Raw genomic sequence first — 25455 nt, forward strand, 5'->3', positions numbered from 1 at the left:
ATCTGTTGAGAACCACTGCCTATCCCATTATCTGTTGAGAACCACTGCCTATCCCATTATCTGTTGAGAACCACTGCCTATCCCATTATCTGTTTGAGAACCACTGCCTATCCCATTACATGTTGAGAACCACTGCCTATCCCATTATATGTTTGAGAACCACTGCCTATCCCATTATCTGTTGAGAACCACTGCCAATCCCATTATCTGTTGAGAACCACTGCCTATCCCATTATCTGTTGAGAACCACTGCATATCCCATTATCTGTTGAGAACCACTGCCTATCCCATTATCTGTTAAGAACCACTGCCTATCCCATTATCTGTTGAGAACCACTGCCTATCCCATTACATGTTGAGAACCACTGCCTATCCCATTATATGTTTGAGAACCACTGCCTATCCCATTATCTGTTGAGAACCACTGCCTATCCCATTATATGTTGAGAACCACTGCCTATCCCATTATCTGTTGAGAACCACTGCCTATCCCATTATCTGTTGAGAACCACTGCCTATCCCATTATCTGCATTATATCCTGGTTTCCTTTTTACTTTCTGCTCTAGTCTGTATTGAATCTCCCTTGAAACACACTGAAATTGTTATTACACTCCCCTCCTTTCACTCAATCTTTTCACTCTGTCCCTAATGACGTTGACATTTCTTCATTTAGGCTTTATCTCATTCTCTTCATTTTCCGAATTTTGTGGTTGGAGCTGATCATTTCAAATACTGGGATGTTGTCATGAGTTTCTTCACTCCATTTCTCTCTCTCTCTCTACCTCTGTTGCTACACTCTTCTCTCTCTACTGCTCTCCTTAAGTCTCTCGTTCTTCCTTTCAGAAGAGATAATGAAATCAGAACTCAGCTCCTTCATTTGCATTAGCTCAGCCGGATGAGCAACAGCCTGATGGTTCGGCGTGTGGGTGTGTGTTTGGCATGGCCGGCCTTGTGTCTGTGTGTGTGTGTGTGGAGGACAGATGTGAGCTCTAGCAGGCTAGTTGAGCTCTGAGGTACCTCATTGACAGCTTGTACAGGATGAACTATTGAAACACACAGTCACAGTGCTCCAGAGCCCATCATGATCCGCCCTCCCGAGCCGCCATGACTGCGCCCATACAGGTGTTGCATTAACCTTGTCCTGATACACAGACTCTCCCGGCATCTCCGGCGCCGTCGCCGTGATTAGCTCTAAACTAGACAGCCTCCACTACGGGTCTCCAGGCAATCGACGCTAGCAGCCGCTACACCTTCTCTCCCTCTCCCCGGCCCGTTTCCCATTATAATGTAGGTTAAGCTCTTTTGTTGAGGAGCACAGAGGACTTGGCCATGCCTTTCACTGCGGATAAGCAGCCATGTAAAGGGCCGGCGTAGGGCAGAGTGACACGTTGTCTTACTGCCTACTCTTCTAATGAAGAGACGCGATCCAGGTGTCCGGGGAGGGGGGGGGGGGGGGGGCGACACAAGTGCATGTGCGCACAGTCAGAAGGAGAGCGATGGAAAGGGGGGGGGGGGGTGTCGTTGGGGGGGGACTCCTGATTCAGGGTGTAAGCACCACCGGTGCTCGTAATGTCGGCCCTGTCTCCACGGGGTTAGTCATCCGCAACGGCGTGTCACGCTCCATAAAGCGGGAGCGCCGGAGGGAGGGTCATCTGGAGAGTGACAGGGTTGCCAGATTGTCTGGAGAGAAAGGGAAAGGTGGGAAGAAATGCCTGGTGGGAGGGAGAAGGTGAAAGGGAGGGGATACAGCGGGATGGGGAGGGAGAACGTGGGAGGGTGGGGCGAGTGAGAGTTGGGAGAGCATGTGGGAAGGGAGGCGAGGGCCTGGGGAGAGAGAGTGGGAGAGGGGGAAAGGTTGAGTGGGGGGTGGGGGGGCATAAGGGAGGTGGGGAAAAGTTCCAGGCGAGACAGAAAGGTGGAAGAAAGCCTGGAGGTATGCAACCTTATCAAAGTGACGTGGCCCTGAGGGGAAGCATTAATGACAACCATTGTTGGGCCTTCTAGCTCTGGGACACGCTTGGCTTGGGGCACACCAGGGCTGCAGGAGAACGTGGGTCTAAAAACCACAGAAGATGGTGTGTAAAACAGGAAAACGTTTTAGTTAAGAGATTGACACGTAAATGTTTGATTAGCCTATTGTTTCAAAAGGAATAGTTGAGGATTTTCACTCTCTCAGTCATACGGACTCCCTGGAGTGGACTTTAGTTTTTTTTCTTTGTGTTTGAATTTTAAATTTTTACAGTTTTCTCTCCTGCTCATTTTTTACTTGCTTGTAATTTATCCTTTTGTTATCAAACCCCCGCACAAGAGCTCTCCTTCCACACAGAGCTCTATCTATCTCTCTCTGTCCACCGCTGCCTCTGCATCCTCTATCATCTCTCTCTGTCCACCGCTGCCTCTCCATCCTCTATCATCTCTCCCTCTCTCCTCCTTCATTTAGTGATGTGGTTTTCCTATTAGCCCTGTAAGGTTTCCAGCCTCCCCTGCAATGTATTTTTTACCTTGTTTTTTATCTTTACTGTTTGTCTTTCAATTGCCTTTTTTGTGCAATACATCAAACTAAAACAAAATGCAAATCTCTCTGTATCCATCCCCCTCCCCATTTCTCTCATTCACTCCACCTCTCGCTACCACTGTCCCTCTTCATCTCTCCCTCTACCTCTCCCTCTTTCTCTCATTCACTCCACCTCTCGCTACCACTGTCCCTCTTCATCTCTCCCTCTACCTCTCCCTCTTTCTCTCCTTCACTCCACCTCTCGCTACCACTGTCCCTCTTCATCTCTCCCTCTACCTCTCCCTCTTTCTCTCTTTCCGCCCCTGACTGCATTTGCCAACTGCTTGACAGCCTGGAGGCTAGGGTGATTAGTACTGTTTCTCACAAACTGCAGCAGCAACCCTGAAAATTAGTTGTTCTTGAGTTCAAGTGTTGAGGCGAGGCTGGCCTGTATTTTAGATCTAGAAAGATATTTCTGTCTAACATTCAATAATCAATGAATGGCATTCCATTTTTACACCATGCGATCACTTATCAGTTCAACACTTTCTTTCTGTTGCCTTATGAACAGTTGCTGCCATTGAGACAGCATTCCCTGCTGTTGAACTAATTGCGGCAAGCGGGTCAAAACTAACGACTGAAACGAATGAGTCACTCTGGAAAAACTAGTAATAAGAAGATAAGAATCACCTTCATTCTCCCATCAAAAATTACACATACACAAAGTTGTACTAGGTGCAATGGTGCTGTTAGTTGAAATAAAACGTATATTTTATGGCACGGAATGCATAAAATATACGCAAATGTGACACAGATTTAAATGTAATAGGTGGTGAGCATGCTGTATAAGATCTGTTGTACAGTTCCAACACTCTAGATGTAGGCAGATGAGCTTTGGCTGCAGTATATTGCGGCTACAGTATATTGTTAAAAGTTGGATGTGGTGAGCATAGTCTTGTTAGTTTCTAGGGGGCAGATAGCCAATTGCAGAGGGCCACGGCAATGTGAAAGACTGGAAAACTGTTCAGATGGCTGGATTTGTGTGGGTCGTGATGACTCTCAAGTCAGTAAAAATAGTTGTTTGAAAATAAGTATTCTTTTGCGAACAGAGTCACTGTTCTGTTCAGAGTGTTGGAACAAGCCTGGCGTGTTCTCTGGGCAAGGGAGTGCACAGTCAGTGCGGTGGCTTTTTGGAAGTGATTTATTGGACAATCAATTGAAAACATCGACTGGTTGTGCTTGTGTCTGTGCCAAATAAAAGGTTATTTATTTTTTCAATAAAAAAAAATAAAGTTTTTGCTATTATTTAAGCCCATACCAACATAGTAATGGAGACTAACCCTCCTCCTCCCCACCCGCCTGGCAAATGTCATGGTTTAATCTGCTTTCTCTATGCATCTCTCTTCATTCCTGGCTCTGAACTTAGCACATCAAGCCATATTAAACTATGAACACCAATGGACAAAGTCTGCACAACCTGTTTTTTTTGTGTGATCAAACAGTTTTGAACAGTCTCATACAGTTCTCATATGTATGACAACTCCTTGCAATAACCGCAGGGCACAATTGTAAAAGCTGGTGTGTTATTTGCAACACACCTTCTCTAATTTACTATTCAGTCCATTATCCTGGCGACGTGCCGCCATGCCTGTCTTTGTGTGAATACATCCCTGACCCATAAATCCTATCCATTTCTCCCTTTTCATAACTTTTACACCAGCTCTGCTGAGTGGGATGAATATTATATACCTATGTGTTATAGCTATCCCTCTGTAGCGAACACACGTAAACTCACAGAGGTCAGAATGTCATAGTAGCGTCCTGGCTGACTGTCTTCGTTCCGTTGGCATTGATTTCAAATTCTGTCCAGGAACATTTTAGTAGTTGACCCACACTTGCGCTGTTTGGACGCATTTAGGCTTTAGTTACCTCAAACAGTTACGATTCAACCACATTTGTCCTTTTGATTTTGGTTGTGGCTCTTTGGAGAAGCAGTGTATCATCACACAACATAGTTAACATATATTACGCGAATGCCTGGTCCACACTTCAGGCGTGTTTTTGGAGAGTCATTGTTACTACAATGTACAGTGGATATAAAAAGTCTACACACCCCTGTTAATATGCCAGGTTCTTTTGATGTAAAAGAATGAGACAAAGATAAATCATGTCAGAACTTTTTCCACCTTTAATGTGACCTATAACATGAACAACTCAATTGAAAAACAAACTGAAATCTTTGAGGGGGAAAATAAAAAATAAAAAACTCACAATAACCTGGTTGCATAAGTGTGCACACCCTTAAACTAATACTTTGTTGAAGCACCTTTTGATATTATTACAGCACTCAGTCTTTTTGGGTAGGAGTCTATTAGCATGGAACATCTTGACGTGGCAATATTTGCCCACTCTTCTTTCACCCCACAGATGTTCAACTGGATTCAGGTCTGGGCTCTGGCTGGGCCATTCCAAAACGTTAATATTCTCCTGGTGAAGCCATGCTTTTGTGGATTTGGTTGTGTGCTTTGGGTCGTTGTTGTGCTGAAAGGTGAACTTCTTCATCTTCAGCTTTCTAACGGACGCCTGAAGGTTTTGTGCCAAAATTGCCTGGTATTTGGAACTGTTCACAATTCCCTTCACCCTGACTAAGGCTGAAGAAAAAACAGCCTCAAAGCATGATGCTGCCACCACCATGCTTCATGGTGGGTATGGTGTTCTTTGGGTGATGTGCAGTGTTGTTTTTGCGCCAAACATACCTTTTGGAATGATGGCCAAAAAGTTAAACCTTGGTTTCATCAGATAATAACACATTTTCCCACGTGCTTTTGGGGGACTTGATGTTTTTGCAAACTTCTGCCGGGCTTGGATGTTTTTCTTTGTAAGAAAAGGCTTCCATCTTGCCACCCTACCCCATATGAAGAATACGGGAGATTGTTGTCACATGTAGCACACAGAAATGTTTGCAGTTCTTTTAATGTTGCTGTAGGCCTCTTGGAAACCTCCCTGAACAGTTTTCCTCTCGTCTTTTCATCAATTTTGGAGGGACGTCCAGTTCTTGGTAATGTCTCTGTTGTGCCATATTTTCTCCACTGTGTTCCATGGTATATCTAATACTTTGGAAATTATTTTGTATCCTTCTCCTGACTGATATCTTTCAACAATGAGATCCCTCTGATTCTTTGGAAGCTCTCAGCGGACAATGGCTTTTGCTCTGAGATGCAACTAAGAAAATCCTACTAGCTGAACTTTATTTGTGATTAATCAGAGTCACTTTAAATGATGGCAGGTGTGTAAGTATAAGGTTAAGGTTAGTGTTAGTAGCTAGTTAATTGAAATATTATTGATAGTCTGTAGAACTGTAGGGTTATGGTTAGTAGGTACTTAATTGAACAATTTTTGATAGTCTGTAGGATTGTAAAGCATCTACAGATTTTAACAGAACAGTGATTATACTGCTGAAGTCCCCACAAAGCCTCTTTAGACAGTCATTTGCGTCAAGATGAAATTCCAGTGATAAAAGCTTCTCTAATGTGACATTGACAGAATGTAGTCATGACTGATTAATTCCTTGGAGAAAAGTGTTCGGTCCGTTTTAAAACACTCTATATTACAAACACGTCCACGTGGAAATGAAGGACGTCCCCAGAAGAGCCATGCCAGAGATCAGGGTGTTGGTAACATGGTCGAGATTTTGTGTTTGTGAGTGTGTGACAGAGAGAGAGTATGAGGGACAGAGTGTTACTGATTTAATGTGTGTGATCGAGAGAGGTAGAAAAGGAAAGTGGAAGTGCATGTGTGGAAGTGTTCTATTGTTGAGTAATTAAGGCCAAGCGAGTATAGTGTGCGTGCGAATACGTTCGCTCGCTCACGTGTGTGTGTGTGTGTGTCAGAGGTTAAGATGCGTTCAAAGGCTCAAAGAGAACAGAAGAGAACATAGAAGACATTAGAGCCCTTCTCTGTCACTGTTAACGAGCGACTTGTCAAGTCTCTGCCGTGACTCTGTTAGTCTGAAGACAGATTAGACACATTTTACCGATATGCTACACTATACCTGGGATCAAATGCTAGTCGAGTCATTTTAAGAAGCCAATCTACACTTGATTGAACTGGCCCGGTGCAATGGAACCAACCTAAAATTATTGAAAGTAAAACTGCCACCCACTTCGCCTTCTGCACGTTCTAAAACAAATATTATGTATTTAAGAGATTTCATTGAGGATTTGAACCCGGATGTTAAATCTGCTGTGAAGCGCACAGAAAACCATTCCCTCCACAGCCCACATAGATTACAGAGTTGACACATTATGGGCACTCCTGATGATTCTGTGTGTCCTTGTGCAGTTCTATGTCGTGACGGCCGGGGCTTTGATTTCTCTCTTAAAAATTCAAGCCAAACCAAAATCAATTACTGCAAAATGAATACAGCTTTATGCGCAAGAACATGTTTTAGCCATTTCCATAGCTGTTTTTCTTTTATAATGAAGACATAAAAACACATGAAAAGTGATTCTGATACTAAACTGCCTCTGCCCTGTTAAAGTGCATAGAATTTTGTAATGTTTTTGTTGCATGGTAATCGTCAAGTAGTCTTTGTGCTTTGCTTTTATTCCAGTGATAATCAATGTTTAGGAAAATGCACAAAAATACAAAAGATATTACATTTTCTGTGTTGTGATATGTCATGCTTTTTCCATGGAATGTTCTCCTACAGCAGCAATATGTCACAACATTGCCCCTAGTGGTATGTTCTCAAATAGACATTTTCACTACCGGGACAAACGTCGCCTCTTTTAGTCAATCTGAGGTGATGTCTCTTCTCCCTGTGCCCTTTTTAAGTGTCTCATCAGGTATGTGTTATGACACGAACAATGTGCCAAAATACATTATACATCAGAGCAGGCTTATGTATAATACAAGATGTTCCATGTAACTCTGTTGGGAGAGAATTGCTTCTGCGACGCCAGCGTTCCGGGTTCAATTCCCACCTGTACAAAAAAATAGGGAATTGTATGCCCTCGCTAAAAGTAAGGTGTTCTGGATAGGGGCGTCTTCTAAATGACTTAAACATAAATGCTGGTGAGCGGATGGATCATATGAATGGTAAAAATTGTAGTGAAAGAATTACGCCTTACCTAATTTGTCACTGGTGAGAACAAGTGTAAATTGTGATCTCAGCGTTCCCAGTTGTGTTTCTAGTATCCTAACTGAAGTCTTCTGCTATGCTGATCCCTTAAAACTACAGATCTTTAAATGGACGCTATTTAGAATCCTGCCTCTAAAAAATAACACGACTAGTCTCCTCCCGTCTTCCCTTACCCATTGAAATTGGTTAAGTACTCGTTAGTCCAGTGTGGTTTATTTTGGGAAGGATTGTACTGCGGGTATATGGAGAAAATGGAGATTACAATTCATTGTAAACTGATAGACTGACCGGAGAGAAATGTTAATGGGGAATTAATCAGTCACTCTGACAAATTTTGTAGAAAACAAGTTTTGAAACAAGAACTTAAAGCATTAACTGCAGATGTCTACTGGTAATTTTTGCTAGTTTTTATGCTAGTAGAACAGTAAAAATCTTACATATTCCCCCATACACATAACAAAAACTCTTAGACAATCTGTCGGAGGTTTCTTACAAAGAAAAACATCCAAGGAAGTTTGCAAAAACAAGTCTCCCAAAAGCACATGGGAAAATGTTAAACTTTTTGGCCATAATTCCAAAAGGTATGTTTGCCGCAAAAACAACACTGCACATCACCCAAAGAACACCATACCCACAGTGAAGCATGGTGGTGGAAGCATCATGCTTTTTCTTCAGCTGGAACCAGGGCTTTTGTCAGGGTGGAGGGAATTATGAACAGTTCCAAATACCAGGAAATGTTGACACAAACCCTTCAAGCGTCCGTTAGAAAGCTGAAGATGAAGTTCACCTTCCAAATTCAAAAATACTTTTGTTTTGCGGAGCCTGGTACATTATTATTTTTGCAGTGTACTGCAAAATCTCAGTCGTTAAACACAATCCCATCCTGCCCATTTAGGCCTTTCCGGCTCAACAAACAGTGAACATCTTCTGGATGTTCACAGGATCAGGTCATAATCTTAAAAACTTCCAGGAAATTACCAAGTCCTCTGATTTGATCAATTATTTTAAATGTATACTTTAATTTCATTTCAGGAATAAAATGGCACGTATATCTATACATTGCCAAGTGGACAGTCGTTAGAACAACGTTTCAACTGCTTGGGGCTCGGTGAGGTCAGAACCTCCGGCATTCCGTTTGATTCATCTACCCTCAACCATATGTTCCGGTGGGTTCCAGCCTGACGTGGTGATTACCTGAGTTGACCTCCAGCCAGCATATCTGAAGGGCAGGGAAGTACGGTTGCAGTTTAATCTGCTGGCCCCACTCTTCTCCCCTCCTGTCTTCAGATACCGTGACTAATCATTCACCTCCCTCACCTTCAGTGTACTTAAAATCACTGTGGTGACTAGACAACACATATATATGTATATATATATATATATATATATATATATATATATATATATATATATATATAATATATACACACGCACGCGTATACACACCCACGTGCACACACAGAACAGAGTTTTTTTTTACCCTGGAATGAGTTTTCTCCTGTGCAAAAGCCAATCTGTTTTGAGGAAAGGTAGCAAAGGCAGGTTTTGATACATTGAGTGGACATGAGAGTAGACACAACACCAACCCTAATCCTCCTTAGGAATCAGCTCTTCCTACTGCAGTCCAGCTGTAGAACTTCACAGCCCACACACATACACACACAGTCCGTCTCAAAAAAACGATGTGTAACTCCCTTAATTCTAGCCAACTGCAACTCTGCTCTTACTCACCCACTGTCTCGCTCTCTCTATTTCCCGCTTGCCCTCTGTCACGACGGGTCTCTCTTGCGCTGTCTTTCTCCTCCCCTACTGGTATCTCATTCTGTCTTTGTCTCTCGTCTCACTGTCCGCCTTTACGATGTGTCTTGGTCATTCAGGCCGTTGTATTTCAGTGGGAGAGGATGGCTGCATTTGTTAGAGCCAGGGGAAGTGATCTACCCCTACAGCAGACACACACAGCCGGCATGATTAAAGAGGCCCGGTCTTTCTCGCCTTCGCTCGCTGTCTCCTGGCTCCGCTCTGCTCTTTCACGTTTACACTGCCTGACTGGCACTGCACTTATCTCGCTCTCAATTTCCATTCAATTTAAAGGCTTTATTGGCATGGGAAACATTTTGTTTGCATTGCCAAATCAAGTGGAAAATAAGGAAGATAATAAAAATAAAAATAACAAATAACCAAAGTGGGAGAAACAAAAGCAATTTGAAATTCTAAGTAAACATTATGCACAAAAGTGCAGTGCTGTCTCTCTTTCTCTGTCTATTTATCCCATTCTGTCTCTTTCTCCCTCTCTCGTTGCCTCTCTCTCAGTTTCTTTCTCTCTGAGTCTTTCTCTGTCTCAGTCTTACTCTTTCTCTGTCTCTCAATCGCTCCTACGGTCACTCATGCATTGACTTATGTGACCTCATCCCTCACATACACAAAAACACACAGACACACTCAGACCCATGTCTGCCTGGCTTTTCTCCTAGTATGACATCTCTGATTCTACCAGTCTAGACTTTTCCTTGAGCCAGATTACAATCGGTGTCTTTTCTCCGGCCTGTCTTTTTCACGTCAGAGGTTTCTCTAGTGTACAGTCTCTAGCCAGAGTTCTCCTGCTTCACCATTTTCTCTATGTTATCCAGGTTTATGTATGTTCCCACACTTTCCCACACATAGATATTTCAGATAAATGTGAATAGGTTTGCCAGTTTAACAAACAACACAAAAACAGCAACTTTGATATAATTTATGCAATTAAAATAATAATAATATATGTAATTTCCTCATGCAGACAAAGTTGCCCTGCCTTTTACCATAACATAATATTTCTAAAATTTTAACCCATCAAAATGGGTGCAAATTATTAAAATATCTACAAAACTTGATTTGGGACAACCCAGTTTTCCATAAAACATTGTTTGGATTTAACCATCTCAGTTTGTGGGAACACATCATGCGGTAACACATTGTCAAGATCAAAATTCCTCTCAGAGGCCCTCAGATGCCCATGAGTCTGGGAAAGTTTACAAAGACATTTCCAAGACAGAGCATAGGACAGGTCATCTCACCAAACTGAGCCCAAGAGCTGACGGAAAGATGCTAATCAAAGTCTCTAAGAACCACATGGTAACAAAGGATCTACAGGCCTCTCTTACCACAATCAGTGTCAAAGTCGTCCATGAGTCAACTGTCAGAAAGAGACTGCACAAACTTGGCCTACATGGGAAGTCGTGAAGGAAGTAGCCTCTGCTCTCAAAAATGGGAAAGAATTATTAAAGTTCATGTTAGGGTTAGGTGTAAGGGTTAATGGATAAGGAACATGGACTCCTTGGGTTTCGGATCCCACGAGGATAGCAAAACAAACTGTGTGTTTGGCATTCATAGAGCATGACCAGAAAAGCTGGTGTTGGGAAATGATCATCTGGGGGAAGGGAAGGGTCAAAGCAGATTTACTTTGTAATCAGAGAGATAACCTTGTTGTCAAGTGCGTGTGAGCGTACCGTTTTGGACTTCTCTATTAAAGTGTGTTATGTGAGAGAGTTCCTGGTGTAGCTAATATCCTACTATACTCAGAGCAGGTGGGAGTGTTTCTTCTTAAAGACTGAGTGCAAATACACTTTAAAACACACACACACACAAAGGGAATCTCCATGGTAATGATGATCTCATGGCACCGGCTTTGGACTCTCCTCTCCTCATCTAGGTATGCAAACATTAAACTGGAAAGGCCACTCAGCAGGGTAACATCTCTCATGTGTCTCTTTACCCCTTTTATTCTCACTCCCCTTGTCTATCTCCTGCCACCCTCCCTCTCTCTATCCCTCTCTCTCGCTTCCTCTGACCTTCTCTCGCATCTCTCTTCTCTGTCAAACTCTCACTGACCCCCCCCCCTTTTTTTTATTCTCTCTCCCCAACAGTTGCGACTGTGACAAAAGACCCTTTCAGAGCTATTATTTCAGTGTACCTTTTAGATAATGGAGTAACTGGACGTGTTTTTTTTTTTTTTTTTCCAAGTCCTCGCGTTTTTTGAAGGTTTAACGCGGGGTGCTGCCGCTCTCCCCTGTGATCAGCGTCTGGAAATATGCTGCTGTCTCAAAAACAGATAGCAGGCGGAAGTTGTCTGCATGAGGACGATAGCTACGGTAGCTGTAGCCCGCGGGGCCTCCACATTGTACCGTCTCGGTCTTTTGATTATGCAGCGTTTTGTGGAAACCGTGTTTTAATTAACACTGAAGCTGGGGTGGGAATCATCCCCTGCCTCTGTTCTCATCCCTCTTCATCCCCCCCCATCCAACCCCTACTGTTCCTCCCTCTCTCGCTTGGTTTCTTCCTCTCTTCCTCTCGTCTCTAGCTCATGACACGGTCTAACAATACAGTTTTCTCTCTCTTTCCCCTCTCAGTTGACTGTATGAACTTGGAGAGCGGGGTTTCCTGGATTATCAAAGTAAACATGAAATAGGTTGTCAGACACATGGTTGTGAGGAAATTGTAATTACATTAATGGTTTTCATAATATTATCAGCTGCCACATTAAGAAAAGTAAAAAAAAAAAGTACATCGGAGTATGCCATATTGGATATAACAAACTTATAAGGACAACATCATAAACTAAACAAAATGCCATTTTGGCCTTCGACTGAAATCTTTACATTTTCATCGGCTGTCTCTCCAGTTGTGGCAGGAGACCACATATTTGCTGCCAGAACAACACAGGGTTTTCTTTTCATCCAAGACACTTTTGACCTTTCCTTTATGGTTTCAAATTCTTTGTACTAGTGACTGATACTTTTTGAAATGAAAGCATCTCTCTTGGTATTAGTCACAGTGTAATAGGAAAAGCAACTCTATCTCCATCTCTCACTAGGAGCAGAGTGAGCACAGCCTGTCCTCTCTGGAAACTAGCATGGCCTGTTATGACCAGTCTGTATGGACAGGCTGTGCTCACTGAGTCAGTACACTGTCAATTTCTTACTCTGTTTTCTGTCAGTCACATTGACCAGATAGTCTTTCACTGTCTACTGTATATTTTGAGACAAATATCATTCAAAGTTTACTTTGAGATGTCAGTGTTTTTCCAATATTTTTGTTTGAACTTTTATCCCTTTTTCCTCCCCAATTTTGTGTTATCCAATATATTCCCTGCTAACCGAAACAGTTGATGATGAGATGCGTGTCCTCCGAAAGAAATCCAGCGCTGTTCTGGTTCTTATTATGTTGCTCGCTGGAGTCTGGACCTGAATACTGACTTTCATGCGTTCTACCTTGATTGAGGTCATGAGGCAAGGCGCTGCAAGGCGCTGCAAGGCGATCGCATGAGATCATTAACCCACCAAACCCAAACGGTGCAGGCCAGTTGCCTTTGTGGAACCCCTGGGATAATTAACAAGGAGCGTTTTTCCTATTAGTTAACACCATTTTCTATTTTGTTTAGTTATAATTTTTCTGGTCCACATTGTCTGTTTTGAGTTGGGTTGGCTGGATGAGGGGACTTTTCTTTATAATCATTTATTTGCTTTGCATTGGTTGAAGTGGGAGCGTTTTGTTCCGCATAGAGGATTTCAACCAGATATTTTTGAAAAATCATGATTGGTTACTGGACCCCACACTTCAATTCCATATAGAGCAATAGGTTCAGTTGTAGATCTTAATATTTTCAGCCATGTTTAAATTGGTATGTCAATTTGGATTTGCCTTTGAAGGAGTAAAATGCCTCCCACCCCTCTCTCTTCGCATACACTCTCACACACACAGTCACTAACACTTTCACACACTCTCTAACACCATCACACACTCTCTCAAACACTCTTTATTTTGAGTTTACTCATGTGGCCTTGTTCTCCTTATCTCTGTAAAAGATCAGGAAGTGGGACTGTCTGTCTGTCTGTCTGGCTTTATGCCATTGACTAGTGTCACATCCATCATGATGTCATCATTGTGTCAGTGTAATAATGTTTTCACTATCCAACCTGTCACCAGACATCCCCCTTTCCTCCCTTTATGGATCTCCCCATGGACAGGATAGATAGGGGTGTGTCCCAAATCACATTAGGTCAAAAGTAGTGCACTCCATTGGAAAAGTTGCCATTTGGGATTTCTAAAAGGGATGAATAGGATCAACTCTACAATGAAGACAGGACACCCATATCATTTTATACAAATTGTTTTTTCTGCAGACAAGAATACAGATTATGAAGTCCGAAAAAAGGAAGTCTGTGGTCCGTGACCGCATTTGAATCGTAAATAAATTAGTGGATGCTAAGTCTTACGCCAGACCAGATCCGCCAATTGTGTTGTGAATGCTGATTTTGTACGTTTTCCCACTGACAAAGAAATGATCCGTCTATAATTTTAATGGTATGTTAAATTTTAACTGTGAGAGACAGAATAATAAAAACAAAAATCCAGAAAAATGCATGGCAGAAATGTCATATATTGATTTGCATTTTGATGAGTGAAATAAGTATTTGACCCCTCTGCAAAACATGACTTAGTACTTGGTGGCAAAACCCTTGTTGGGAATCACAGCGGTCAGACGTTTCTTGTAGTTGGCCACCAGGTTTGCACACATCTCAGGAGGATTAGGATTTCGAGGCTGGCGTTTGGCAACTCGACCCTTCACCTCCCTCCACAGATTTTCTATGGGATTAAGGTCTGGCGACTGGCTAGGCCATTCCAGGACCTTAATGTGCTTCTTCTTGAGCTACTCCTTTGTTGCCTTGGCCGTGTGTTTTGGGTCATTGTCATCCTGGAATACCCATCCACGACCCATTTTCAATGCCCTAGCTGAGGGAAGGAGGTTCTCACTCAAGATTTGACAGTACATCGTCCCTTTGATGCAGTGAAGTTGTCCTGTCCCCTTAGCGGAAAAACACCCCCAAAGCATAATGTTTCCACCTCCATGTTTGATGGTGGGAATGGTGTTCTTGGGGTCATAGGCAGCATTCCTCTTCCTCCAAACACAGCGAGTTGAGTTGATGACAAAGAGCTCGATTTTGGTATAATCTGACCACAACACTTTCACCCAGTTCCCCTCTGAATCATTCAGATGTTCATTGGCAAACTTCAGACGGGCCTGTACATGTGCTTTCTTGAGCAGGGGGACATTGTGGGCGCTGCAGGATTTCAGTCCTTCAATGTGTAGTGTGTTACCAATTGTTTTCTTGGTGACTATGGTCCAAGCTGCCTTGAGATTATTGACAGGATCCTCCCGTGTAGTTCTGGGCTGTTCTCATGATCATTGCAACTCCACAAGATGAGATCTTGCAGAGGGAGATTGACAGTTATTTTGTGTTTCTTCCATTTGCGAATAATCGCACCAACTGCTGTCACCTTCTAACCAAGCTGCTTGGCGATGGTCTCGTAGCCCATTCCAGCCTTGTGTAGGTCTACAATCTTGTCCCTGACATCCTTGGACAGCTCTTTGGTTTTGGCCATGGTGGAGAGTTTGGAATCTGATTGACTTCTTCTGTGGACAGGTGTCTTTCATACATGTAACAAACTGAGATTAGGAGCACTCCCTCTAAAAGTGTGCTCCTAATCTCAACTCGTTACCTGTATAAAAGACACCTGGGAGCCAGAAATCTTTCTGATTAAGGGGGATCAAATACATATTTCACTCATTAAAATGCAAATCAATTGATTACATTTTGACATGCACTTTTCTGGATTTTTTTGTTGTTATTCTGTCTCTCACTGTTCAAATAAACTTACGATATAATTATAATTTCTTTGTCAGTGGGCAAACGTACAAAATCAGCAGGGGATAAAATAATTTTCCCTCACTGAATATTCATCATATATTCTACATACATTTTGCATTGAAAAAATACATGTATTTTCCATATGGGATGCAACACCCCGAACGCAATGCATCTGCAAAGGCTATGCATAGTGCTGCATGTCTTTGCATCATAACGTACATGTTAATTGCAATTGACTGAACTTACATTGTTATGGATATGCATGATGGATTTAGTCTGGCCAAGGCGTTAGCCTTGCAGGTATTGCGTTGCATTCTCGTCGTCACTGTGTCCAATGCAGTAGAACGGGTTACAACACTGAGAAGAGCAAGAGCTTTCCCTTCTATCCCTGCCTATTTGATCAGGGACATTTGTGTCTAGTGTTGGATGATACCTGGTCATTTAATGTGAAATAATTGAATGGAAAGTGGAAGCTATGTGTTCTATTTTTGAGATTGTTACATTTTTGCAGTTGGCTAGCTATCTGGCTTGACTTAGACAATTCGTTTTCGAGTTATTACTTAAAATATGGAGCAGATAATCAAATGTATGTTGTTAACATAGCGGTAGTGGTTCTGGAGATGCTGCAGACTCCCCGTCCTAACCCTCGGTACCCCGTGACGAGATTCTCAAATTCACTTGTAGTTTTAGTCCGCCCCCATTATGTCCGATGCTTAAAACGCAACAACATCGCCGATTGGCATGCATCCATTTATTATTACTTCTCGTCAACCATTATCAGCACAGCTTTTCAACTAGCTATAGCTGTAGCCTGTGTTCTATCGGTCGAAGCTAGCTGTAGCCTGTCTTATATAGGTCAACTAGCTAGCTGTAGCCTGGTTCTGTCGGTTAACTAGCTTGCTGTGGCCTGTCTTCAACTTTCGATTGTACTGTATCATCACAAGGTAGAACTACAAATAAGTTGAAAATATTAAATGCAGGGGTACTGCCAATGCACAGCAGCCTAGCTCAGCAACGCAAACATACCTTTGCGTACTGATCCGCTGACAACGAATTACTTTCGCCGTAACGCATGTGACATTTGGTAGACATCAAGCGTTAAAACGATTCTAAGTTGTCTTGTTGTGACGTCGTGCGCCAGTGACTTATTGTTTATGTGAACCCCAGGGAAACGCTAATATGTCGTTTGAATCCCGGCGACTCACTAATTCACACAAGGATATCCGATTAACCAACCCACTCTATTCCCTTTGCGTACATATAAGACAGGTTTACACTTCACAATTTCGTGCTATGCATACGCCTAAGTACTTTTTTGCGTGCAGTTCAGACGCGATCTCCTCCAATAGCACGACATTGTGTAAACCTGTGTTATATGTACGCAAAGGGAAGAGAGTGGGTTGGATTAACAGGTCCGTGGGTGTGGCAGACGCTTAGAACCGTTGTAGAGTGATCTGCTTGTCCATACGGTCACATGAGGCCTCCCATCAGGGTGTACCGCTGACGACTAGAGGCCCTGTCCTCTCTCTACTTCGACTGTCTCTTCTCTCTTCTTTTTCATCTTCCATCTGTCCATGCGTCCTTCGCTCCATCTCTCTGTTCTTTCGCGGTGCAGCGCCAGCCGTCCCTCTGCTGTCTTGTCTTTTTGTGTTTTAGATTTCTTCTGGCACAATTCAGTTTCTTCTGTCTTCTGGCCTTTAGAGGGATCACTAAATATAGCTCACTAGCCTCAGTCCTGTGTGACTTGGCAGCTGTACAGCGCGCGTGTGTGTGTGTGTGTGCGTGCGCGCGCGGCTGTTCTATCAGCCTTCCAACCAATATATTTTATCAATACATCTTTCTGTGTGTGTAGGCAAGATGGGTGAGGACAAATTAAAACGGATATTTCTTAACGTGTGTGTGTGTGTCTGGCTGTGCACGTGCATGCGTCTGTATGTGCGTGTGTTTGTATCCCTGGGCTATTTTCTGTATGAACAGTTTCCACCGTTATTTAAATCTCAGTCTGAATACCTCCTGGTTGTCCTGGAGGAACTGTCAGCACATTTACCACTGTGTGTCGCGCACAAGCTTAACTGTGTCCCACATGGGCCCCACTTCCAGGAAAGTCTTGTCTTTTTAATGTTGCTGGACTAATATCCGCTCCCTCCAAATCACATTCGCTTAAATGAAGAAATCCCCAAGATCTGCGGGAACCAGTTATCTTTATGCATTTGGACTGATCATTGAATCCTAGCTTCAGACTCAGGGTTGCTGCCTGTCTGTACTTGTTCTGTACCAGCGGGTCAGGTGGAGGGAAGGGTATTGCCAGAACTCTGAAGTGGACTGGTCCCTCTGGATCAATAGCAGGCAACACACAACCTGCCACACATTGGAAATTGAGCCTATTCTCAGGGGAAACGTCTTCAGACTGTGTGTGTGTGTGCCTAATGCCTATACGATGTCTCGTCGTGCTGAGATGGTAAATATCACACCCCAGAACAGCAGTATCACAGTCCTGCATGTCTTCCTAGTTCGGCCTTGGCCATGTTCTGTCCATCTGTCATGCTTCGTCTTTCAGCGCGTCTTTTCGTGGTTCTGTATTCCCTAATGGCTTTGTTAACTGTAGCCAAGTGCATACCTTGCGCGCACACAAACACACACATCCTTGTGGGGACCTGAAAGTCAGAAATTCATGTTCCTTATCCCCTCCCCTTCAACCTAACCTTAACTTAACCTAACCTTAACCTCAATAACCATTATGCCTAAACCTATACCTCGCCCTAAATTTTAATCTAACCCTTAATGCATAAAAAAGTGTCCCCAGTTCTAACACAATGACCAACTGAGTTTGAACCTGAACCTGAACCTAAACCTAACCCGCTGGCTAGAAATCAAATTTTCACTAGCAGGGATCGCTTTGTCAGCTGTGGGGTACTTTCGTTGCTGTCATTTACACAGACCACGGATCACGCAACATAGTCGGTATTCAGTATTGTGGCAGATTATAGTTGGTTTATTGGTCTGTCTTGCATCTGCCCCTGCGAGAGACCTTTTGTTTAAACCTATCACAGTCCTGCCACTCAATTCTCACTCCAGTTGTCTCCACACACACACACACACACACACACACCATCCTCGCTCGCTCTCTCGCAACTGCAGACGTAGGCTACACGGGTACAATTAAGATTGTGTCAAATCAGCAGCGTGAGAAAGCCTTTCCAAACCAAACAGAGTCAGAAACGCCCAACAGACTGCTTTACTTCTTCCGACTCTGTTTGAAATCACCACTACTTGCCACAGTCAGTCAAATCAGTCATTTTGTGCCTTGTACTATCTCTCTGTCTCTGCGAAGAATTAGCGAAGCAGAATTCCAGTTGGTCAGACTGTTGTAGATCTGTGGGCTAGATTCCCACATTATCGGCTACCTTTAAATTCCCTTTTGGTGATATGTATTTTTCAAAAACATTGATCTCTCAAGCTCAGGTAAGGTAAATGTTACTCAAATGTGTATGTTCAGTGGATGAAACAAGTTGTCCTCCGTATCGGGATATAAATGGCTTTGCTTTGCTCATTTCAGTTAGCGTAACATGCATCCTTGGCTGAAACTGCAAGACTCACTTTAAAATGGAAATGCTAATACTTTTATTTGGCTTGCGTCGGACTTGTTTCAGCGAAGAGTTATCTGAAGCTGCGCACAAAACTAATAACTAATAGATGTTCTTTTCAGTAGCCTACAGCAGTTTTGGCCAATAGTGAAGGCGAAAGCAATATTTGGAAAAGGTATTTACACAGTTCTACAATTTCCATCCCGAGCGACGTACAGTATGAGTGCATGTACTTTCCAAAACCTTTCGTACTGGTCCTTCATGGGAAATGAACCCACAGCCTTGAGTCGCATTCTCTCAATCGAACTACACAAGTCTCCATTTCATCTCACCCATGTACTTATTTTGGAGGGCTGCGTGAATGTACCCAATTTGAGTTGTGTGTTTTTGTGTAACTGCAGTGTTGTGATTCGGCGGCACACGCACTATCTGTGACCAGCACCTCATTGATTTGTGTGTTAGCTAGCGGTTTTTTCCGGTCCACAGGTGCGTTTCCTTTTCAGCACCGTTAGGCTCGAGGCAGGAACATCTAATGTCTCTGCACTAATCTTTTTCCCACATCAGATGTCACAAACATGGCTCTGTGGATCAAGTCATGCTGTCATAGAGCTGCCACACACAAACACACACGCGCGCGCACACACACTATCGGTGTTGTGATCGAGACTGAGTATGATAGGATCAGACTGCTGCCGTGACATTAGCTGAGACTTTATGGGAGTAGCAGCAGACTTACTGGAAGATTAGCTTTTAGCCCAGCCACCTACCTTAGACAATGAGGGGCCCTTTGATATCACCATTGAGTTCACAGGTTGAAAATCTTATTGGTAAGAACAATGTATTTTCCAATACATATTTCTATGTGTGATGGATCAAGAAATTTAAAAATGAAATGAAAATAACATAGAATGGTTCATTGGAGGAACGATTGTTGACATATATTTGACATTTGGATCCAAAATAAAATTATTGAGAAATAATGTATCCCAAAATATTGTCTGGCTTTAAGACTTTGCATGCTTCAAAGCAACACTTGAAGCAACACTTGTCATATGAAGCTCTGTAGTTAAGAAAATTATTTTTATTTCAATACGCTATTTTACATAAACACGTTAATATTTGAAAATACAAGTGTGGATATTGCAAAAAAATGCTTTTGGATTTGGCGCATTTTGGTATGTATTGTTTACTGTAATATACTCCGCGCCTACAGGCATATCAATATTCCAGAGTGGGATCTCTTCTACTTTTCGAAATCCGTTGGCTATTAGTCAACTGAAGTGCTGTGTGGAACCGACAGAGAATATTACAAGTGCCATTACTCAGACACACCAGTGGGCCGCTGGAATAACTGCTTATGTTTGGGAGATAATATGCTATGCTTATGTTGACATTGTGAAAGAGCTAACTGCAGGAAAATGGTGTCCTACTGCTCCTTCTGTACTTCACACTTGATTGTTCTATCTGCGGTGTGTTTGTACAGGTGTGTGTGTGTGGGTATGCGTGGGTGTGTGTGTATGTTTGGCTGATTGTGCAGTTGTCCCCCAGTGGCCGTGTTTACGTCTCTCACACACACACATACCCCCACCCACCACATTCACGCACACACAGACACACACCGCTTCCGTGTATCTGACACTCCGATCTCAGGCCGGCCGTGTCACTGGCTCTATATGCGGTATGTATGTTTGGCAGCCACACTGAGTGGACCTAATCTCACTGGCAGCCATTGACTGATGACAATAGCCATGCTGGGAGACGGCGGCCACTGAGAGCTCTGTTCTGGAATATATGGAATTATTCAGCAGACAAAAAGAGAGTGTTTGGCTGCCGGAGGAGATTGAACATTTCTGTGGTCAGGGAGTTCATTCTGCCACCTAATGATGCTTAGTTAGCGGCTACGTTACTGTAGCGTTGTTTAGGCTTAGTGGGGGGTGGGGGGTTGGGGGAGTGGTCCTTTTAAAACTGTATAATGTTTATTTCTGAGTGTTTATTTAAATTTAGTCAATTATAAATTGTATTCATTCTCCTTTTTTCACTTTTCTTTGGCAATTTGAAGAAATGTTTCCCCTGCCAGTAAAGCCCCTTCGTATTGAATTGAGACAGTGGGTGAGAGGAGGAAGCAGAGGTGAGGCAGGGGGAGAGGAAAAAGACCAACAGAAATGTGATGGTAAAAGGGCGAGGTGGGGGTGAGAGGTGAGGAGAGCTGATGAGAAGGCCAGTGGGGTCAAATGAAAAAGAACTGATTTGAAATTGTGAAGTGTTTGAGGAAAATGAGCGTTGGTCAAACTGCCTGGCTAGTGTCTACCCAAACATTTTGCTCACGCTTAATGCTACACCAATCCCACACACGTTGGTTTCAATGAGACGGAATGGGATTTAAGTTACCTCCAGATGAATTGAGGAACGCAGGGACAATCAAACCTTTATCCTTGGTTTCACACGGCGATATATCGGTTGAGCTAGAGTAAGCAGCATTAAACTTTACTTTGATTGGATAGAGATCCAATCGCTGATGGTTTGGTCACTTTAATGATATAATTCTCAGACTGAAGTATGTGTTAAATTTAGTTATCCTATACGGTATATCAGCAAAATAAAAGTTAGTCATCATCTCAACCTAGTGTTTTTCTATCTTCTTTATGTGAAAATTATTTTTTACAGAGTTTGATTGAAAACATTGAGCTATAGGAGAGAATAAGTCAATGTAAGACTGCACTAAACCTTTTCAGATAACCAGTTCTGAGTTAGGGCAAAGATCGGAGAGATTGAAGTCGTATTAAGAGCTTATTGGTTACGTTGTCAATGAGCCACGCTGTGCTTTATGTTACAGTACTTTAAGGTGTGAATGTGAGAAACCCTAATTTTAATTTTCTAAATCCAACTCAACCTTAAACCTGATTCGGAACATAACCTCACAAGGCCATACCTCCCAATCTCATCACACTTCCTGTACTAAGAGGCTACCCAAATCACAACCCGTAAGCCTAGAAAACCTCTTGTGTCCTAGCTTCACCAAATTTCCTGTGGTTGACTAATACTTTACTGTTCTCACATGTATAGTAAAACAAGCACACTCACACCTCATGGCATTCCTTCCTCTGAGAGGTTTGACAGACCAGTGTGCAGAATATTCTAATTTGAAGACCGGGGATTTCATGGAGTTTTCTTGACTGTTTGTTTCTGTGTATTGTTTGTTTACTGTATATTTAATCGGAAACCGAAGACCTGAGGCCGGGGCGACAGCTAGTTCTCCTGGCGTCCGACACACTGTGGAAAATACTTTACAGGCAAACCAAACTTTTCGGGTTTACACACATTCAATAAAACCACATACATGTACACATTACAGATATGAGTGTGAGAGAGCCGGCGAGAGCGAGAGATGGAGAGATTGATTTAACTGTTCTTATCAAGGTCCTGAAAGGCACATCATTCCTTTGGTGGGGAGTAGAATCCACCGCAGACCCCTTGGCGATGCCTTTTACTTCACAGGCCAGATACGACTTTGATTTACGATCTCATATAGAAAGACACACCAGCCTATGCTGGAGAATAGTGTTTTACTCCCTCGCCAATGTCATTGCAGCCTACAGCAGACTCGGCCTATCCATCACGCTCTGTCATCAACATAAAAGAGGAAACTAGTTCTGTTATTCAAAGGTATTACTGTTGAGTTAGCGAGCTTACAGCGGCTTGGCATTGCGGAGAGCACTGTGAGCCGTGGTGCGCTTTAAAGGCGCAGGACTATTCGCTGTCGATCTGGGGGTCAAGCTGGAGCCGTATCTCCAGACGATACAGAAATTATAATGGATTGTCCTGCTCTGGCCGACCTCCGTATTGTTTTAATTTTTATATTAAATATCCCATGATAACCAAAGCCAATGACTCCATTAGGATTGTGTTCTATTGCTGCTCTTGCTAGGTCCTGTTCTAGTGACACCCTCTTGAATAAATCCTGTAGGATACTGTAGTAGCAGCAGCAGTTAAAGTACCTGGCATATTATAGTATCACAAGATTTTTTTACGGTAGTTTACTGTAGTATTTACTTTAGTAATTATGCAGTACACTGTTGTATTCATAGTAAAAAAAATGGGCAGACATTAAACTGGTAATGTATAATTTACTCTAGTCATTTTGTCTAAATCTTCAGTTTGGTGTTCTTTTTATTGTCTTTTGGGCTTTATAATTTACTGGATCTACAAGTACCAGTACTAAATGAAGTAAGACTGCAGACTGAAGGGATAGTTCCCAGCTTTGGCTGTCTTCTATAACCTGAATTGAATGTGACAGTATGCTCATAATAATAATGTGCAGTGTATTATTATGGTCTATGCTTTGCATTGCCTCACACAGTAGGAGAACATGGAGGAGGGTAATGGGCTGGGCACAGTAAATATGACCTGTTCCCCAGAATGTGCAGTATAGTCTTCTAAAGTATACTAATAAACTCCATATTGAGCACTGAGTGCTACTATGGTATGTATAATATTCAATGGTATGAGGATATTGGCAACTGACTGATCATCCAAATTGCCATATTATTATTTGTTGAAATTAATAGTACTAATAGTACTGTTCTAACAATTCTTCTTTTTCTCTCCAGGCGTGCCCCCATCATTGTCTCCTCTGAGAGGAAGAGGAAGTGATGTCACGTCACCATAACCGCTTCGAGAGGGAGTACCGGGTGACTCCATGGGAGAGGCGGGACATCCTCCGCCCGGCTGGCCTCCTCAACGGGACCGTGGCCAATAACAGCTGCTCCGCTGCCGTAGTCAATGGAAACAACCGACCGGGACTCCTCCCACTGCCCGTCATCCCTTCTCTCCTACCCACCCCGGTTACGGTCACCGTGACAACGGCGAGTGGCGGTGACATGGTGGTAAAGCGCCAAAGCGGGGTCACAGTCACGGCAGCCAGTTCTGCCAAGGTAGGAACACACCACTGCTCTCACTCTTTCCATCTACGCCAAATAATTTACTCTCTCTTGATCGCAGTCTCTGTCTTCTCTCTCCAACTTCTAACGTTCTCTCCACGCAAATCTCTCTCTTCCCCTCCTTTTCCCCCTCCACTTTCAAACGCTTGTCATCTTCGTTCTGCCAATAACCTGTCTTCTCTCCTTCCTCCCTCTCATCCCTCTTTCATCCAGCTCTCTCTCTCAGCCAAATGGCCGGCTCGTCCCCTCTTTCCTCCTCTTCTCAAATGTTCTCCTCTCATTATGTAAATTACCTGAGGCAGAAGTTGAGATGTGTCCAGGATGTAGGTGCTTACCAAGCTCTCGGCTTGGATGGCGATGACAGGCAGGTGCTTTCCCGTGTATGGAATGCTTATTATAAATCTACATGATGATTAACGTCTTTGGATAAACAAACAGGAACTTTTTAGTTTGTTTATTGTGTTTTTTTTCCGCTAATGGGGTTTTTGCTGCTAGCTCTTTCTCACTGTTTTTCTGAACTCCCTACTCAGAACTGTGGAATCTCTGAAAGTTTTATGAATTAACTGTATGCAAACTTTTAACATGTGAGTTTCTGGGAGCTTCTCCTTCAGTCAACTTTTTTTTCTGGCTAGCTGCGAGGGAGGAGTTTCAACCAAACCAAATTAGAAAACCCAGTGAATTCACCCATTCCTTTTCCTGGCTGCGCTAGTTCATCATCATCTTTCAACACTTCTCCTCAATATCACATCAATTTTCTTTCATTTAATTCCACCGTGCTTCTCCTCACCTCTGTCACCCCGACAACGCCCCGTGACTATCAGATTGCCTTTCTGCCTTTCTCCTCCGCTTCTCCTACCCATTCTGTTTCTCTCTCCCTCCTCTATCAAACAGTATCGGTAAACAAGGCTGCAGTAATGTAGCCGCTAAGTAAGCATCATTAGGTGGCTGAATGAACTCCCTGACCACAGAAATGTTCAATCTCCTCCGGCAGCCAAGCGCTCTCTTTTTGTCTGCTGAATAATTCCATATATTCCAGAACAGAGCTCTCAGTGGCCGCCGTCTCCCAGCATGGCTATTGTCATCAGTCAATGGCTGCCAGTGAGATTAGGTCCACTCAGTGTGGCTGCCAAACATACATACCGCATATAGAGCCAGTGACACGGCCGGCCTGAGATCGGAGTGTCAGATACACGGAAGCGGTGTGTGTGTGTGGGTGTGTGTGCGCGTCCACCAGATGCCCGCCTGTCTGCTAGTGTTAGTCAGGGTTTTATCTCTCTCTTGTGTTCTGGAAACACCTGGAGGCTTAAACTGTTGTTTTAATAGTGGCCTAATGGAAAAACCACACACCACATACACACTCTCTCAGACACACAGCACATACATACTCTCCCGGACGCATAGCACATACGTACTCTCCCGGGCGCACAGCACATACGTACTCTCCCGGACGCACAGCACATAAGTACTCTCCCGGACGCACAGCACATACGTACTCTCCCGGACGCACAGCACATACACACAGCACATACGCACTCTCCCGGACGCACAGCACATATGCATTCTCCCGGACGCACACCACATAAACACTCTCCTAGGGACTCACCACACACC

General features: G+C 43.3%; 1 protein-coding gene across 2 annotated transcripts in view; it reads left to right on the plus strand.

Moving 5' to 3' along the window:
* The window catches only part of LOC105017509 (kelch-like protein 29), a 259421-nt gene that overhangs the window by 64004 nt on the left and 169962 nt on the right, over nt 1–25455 (plus strand). For both annotated transcript variants that reach the window (XM_010882176.5, XM_010882175.5), the window contains exon 3: nt 23515–23838. In XM_010882176.5, the coding sequence (XP_010880478.1) occupies nt 23557–23838 (282 nt within the window). In that variant the 5' untranslated portion in view covers nt 23515–23556. The remainder of the gene's footprint in view (nt 1–23514; nt 23839–25455) is intronic.

The sequence above is a fragment of the Esox lucius genome, chromosome 18 (assembly GCF_011004845.1).
Source record: "Esox lucius isolate fEsoLuc1 chromosome 18, fEsoLuc1.pri, whole genome shotgun sequence".
Classification (NCBI taxonomy): Eukaryota; Metazoa; Chordata; class Actinopteri; order Esociformes; family Esocidae; genus Esox; species Esox lucius.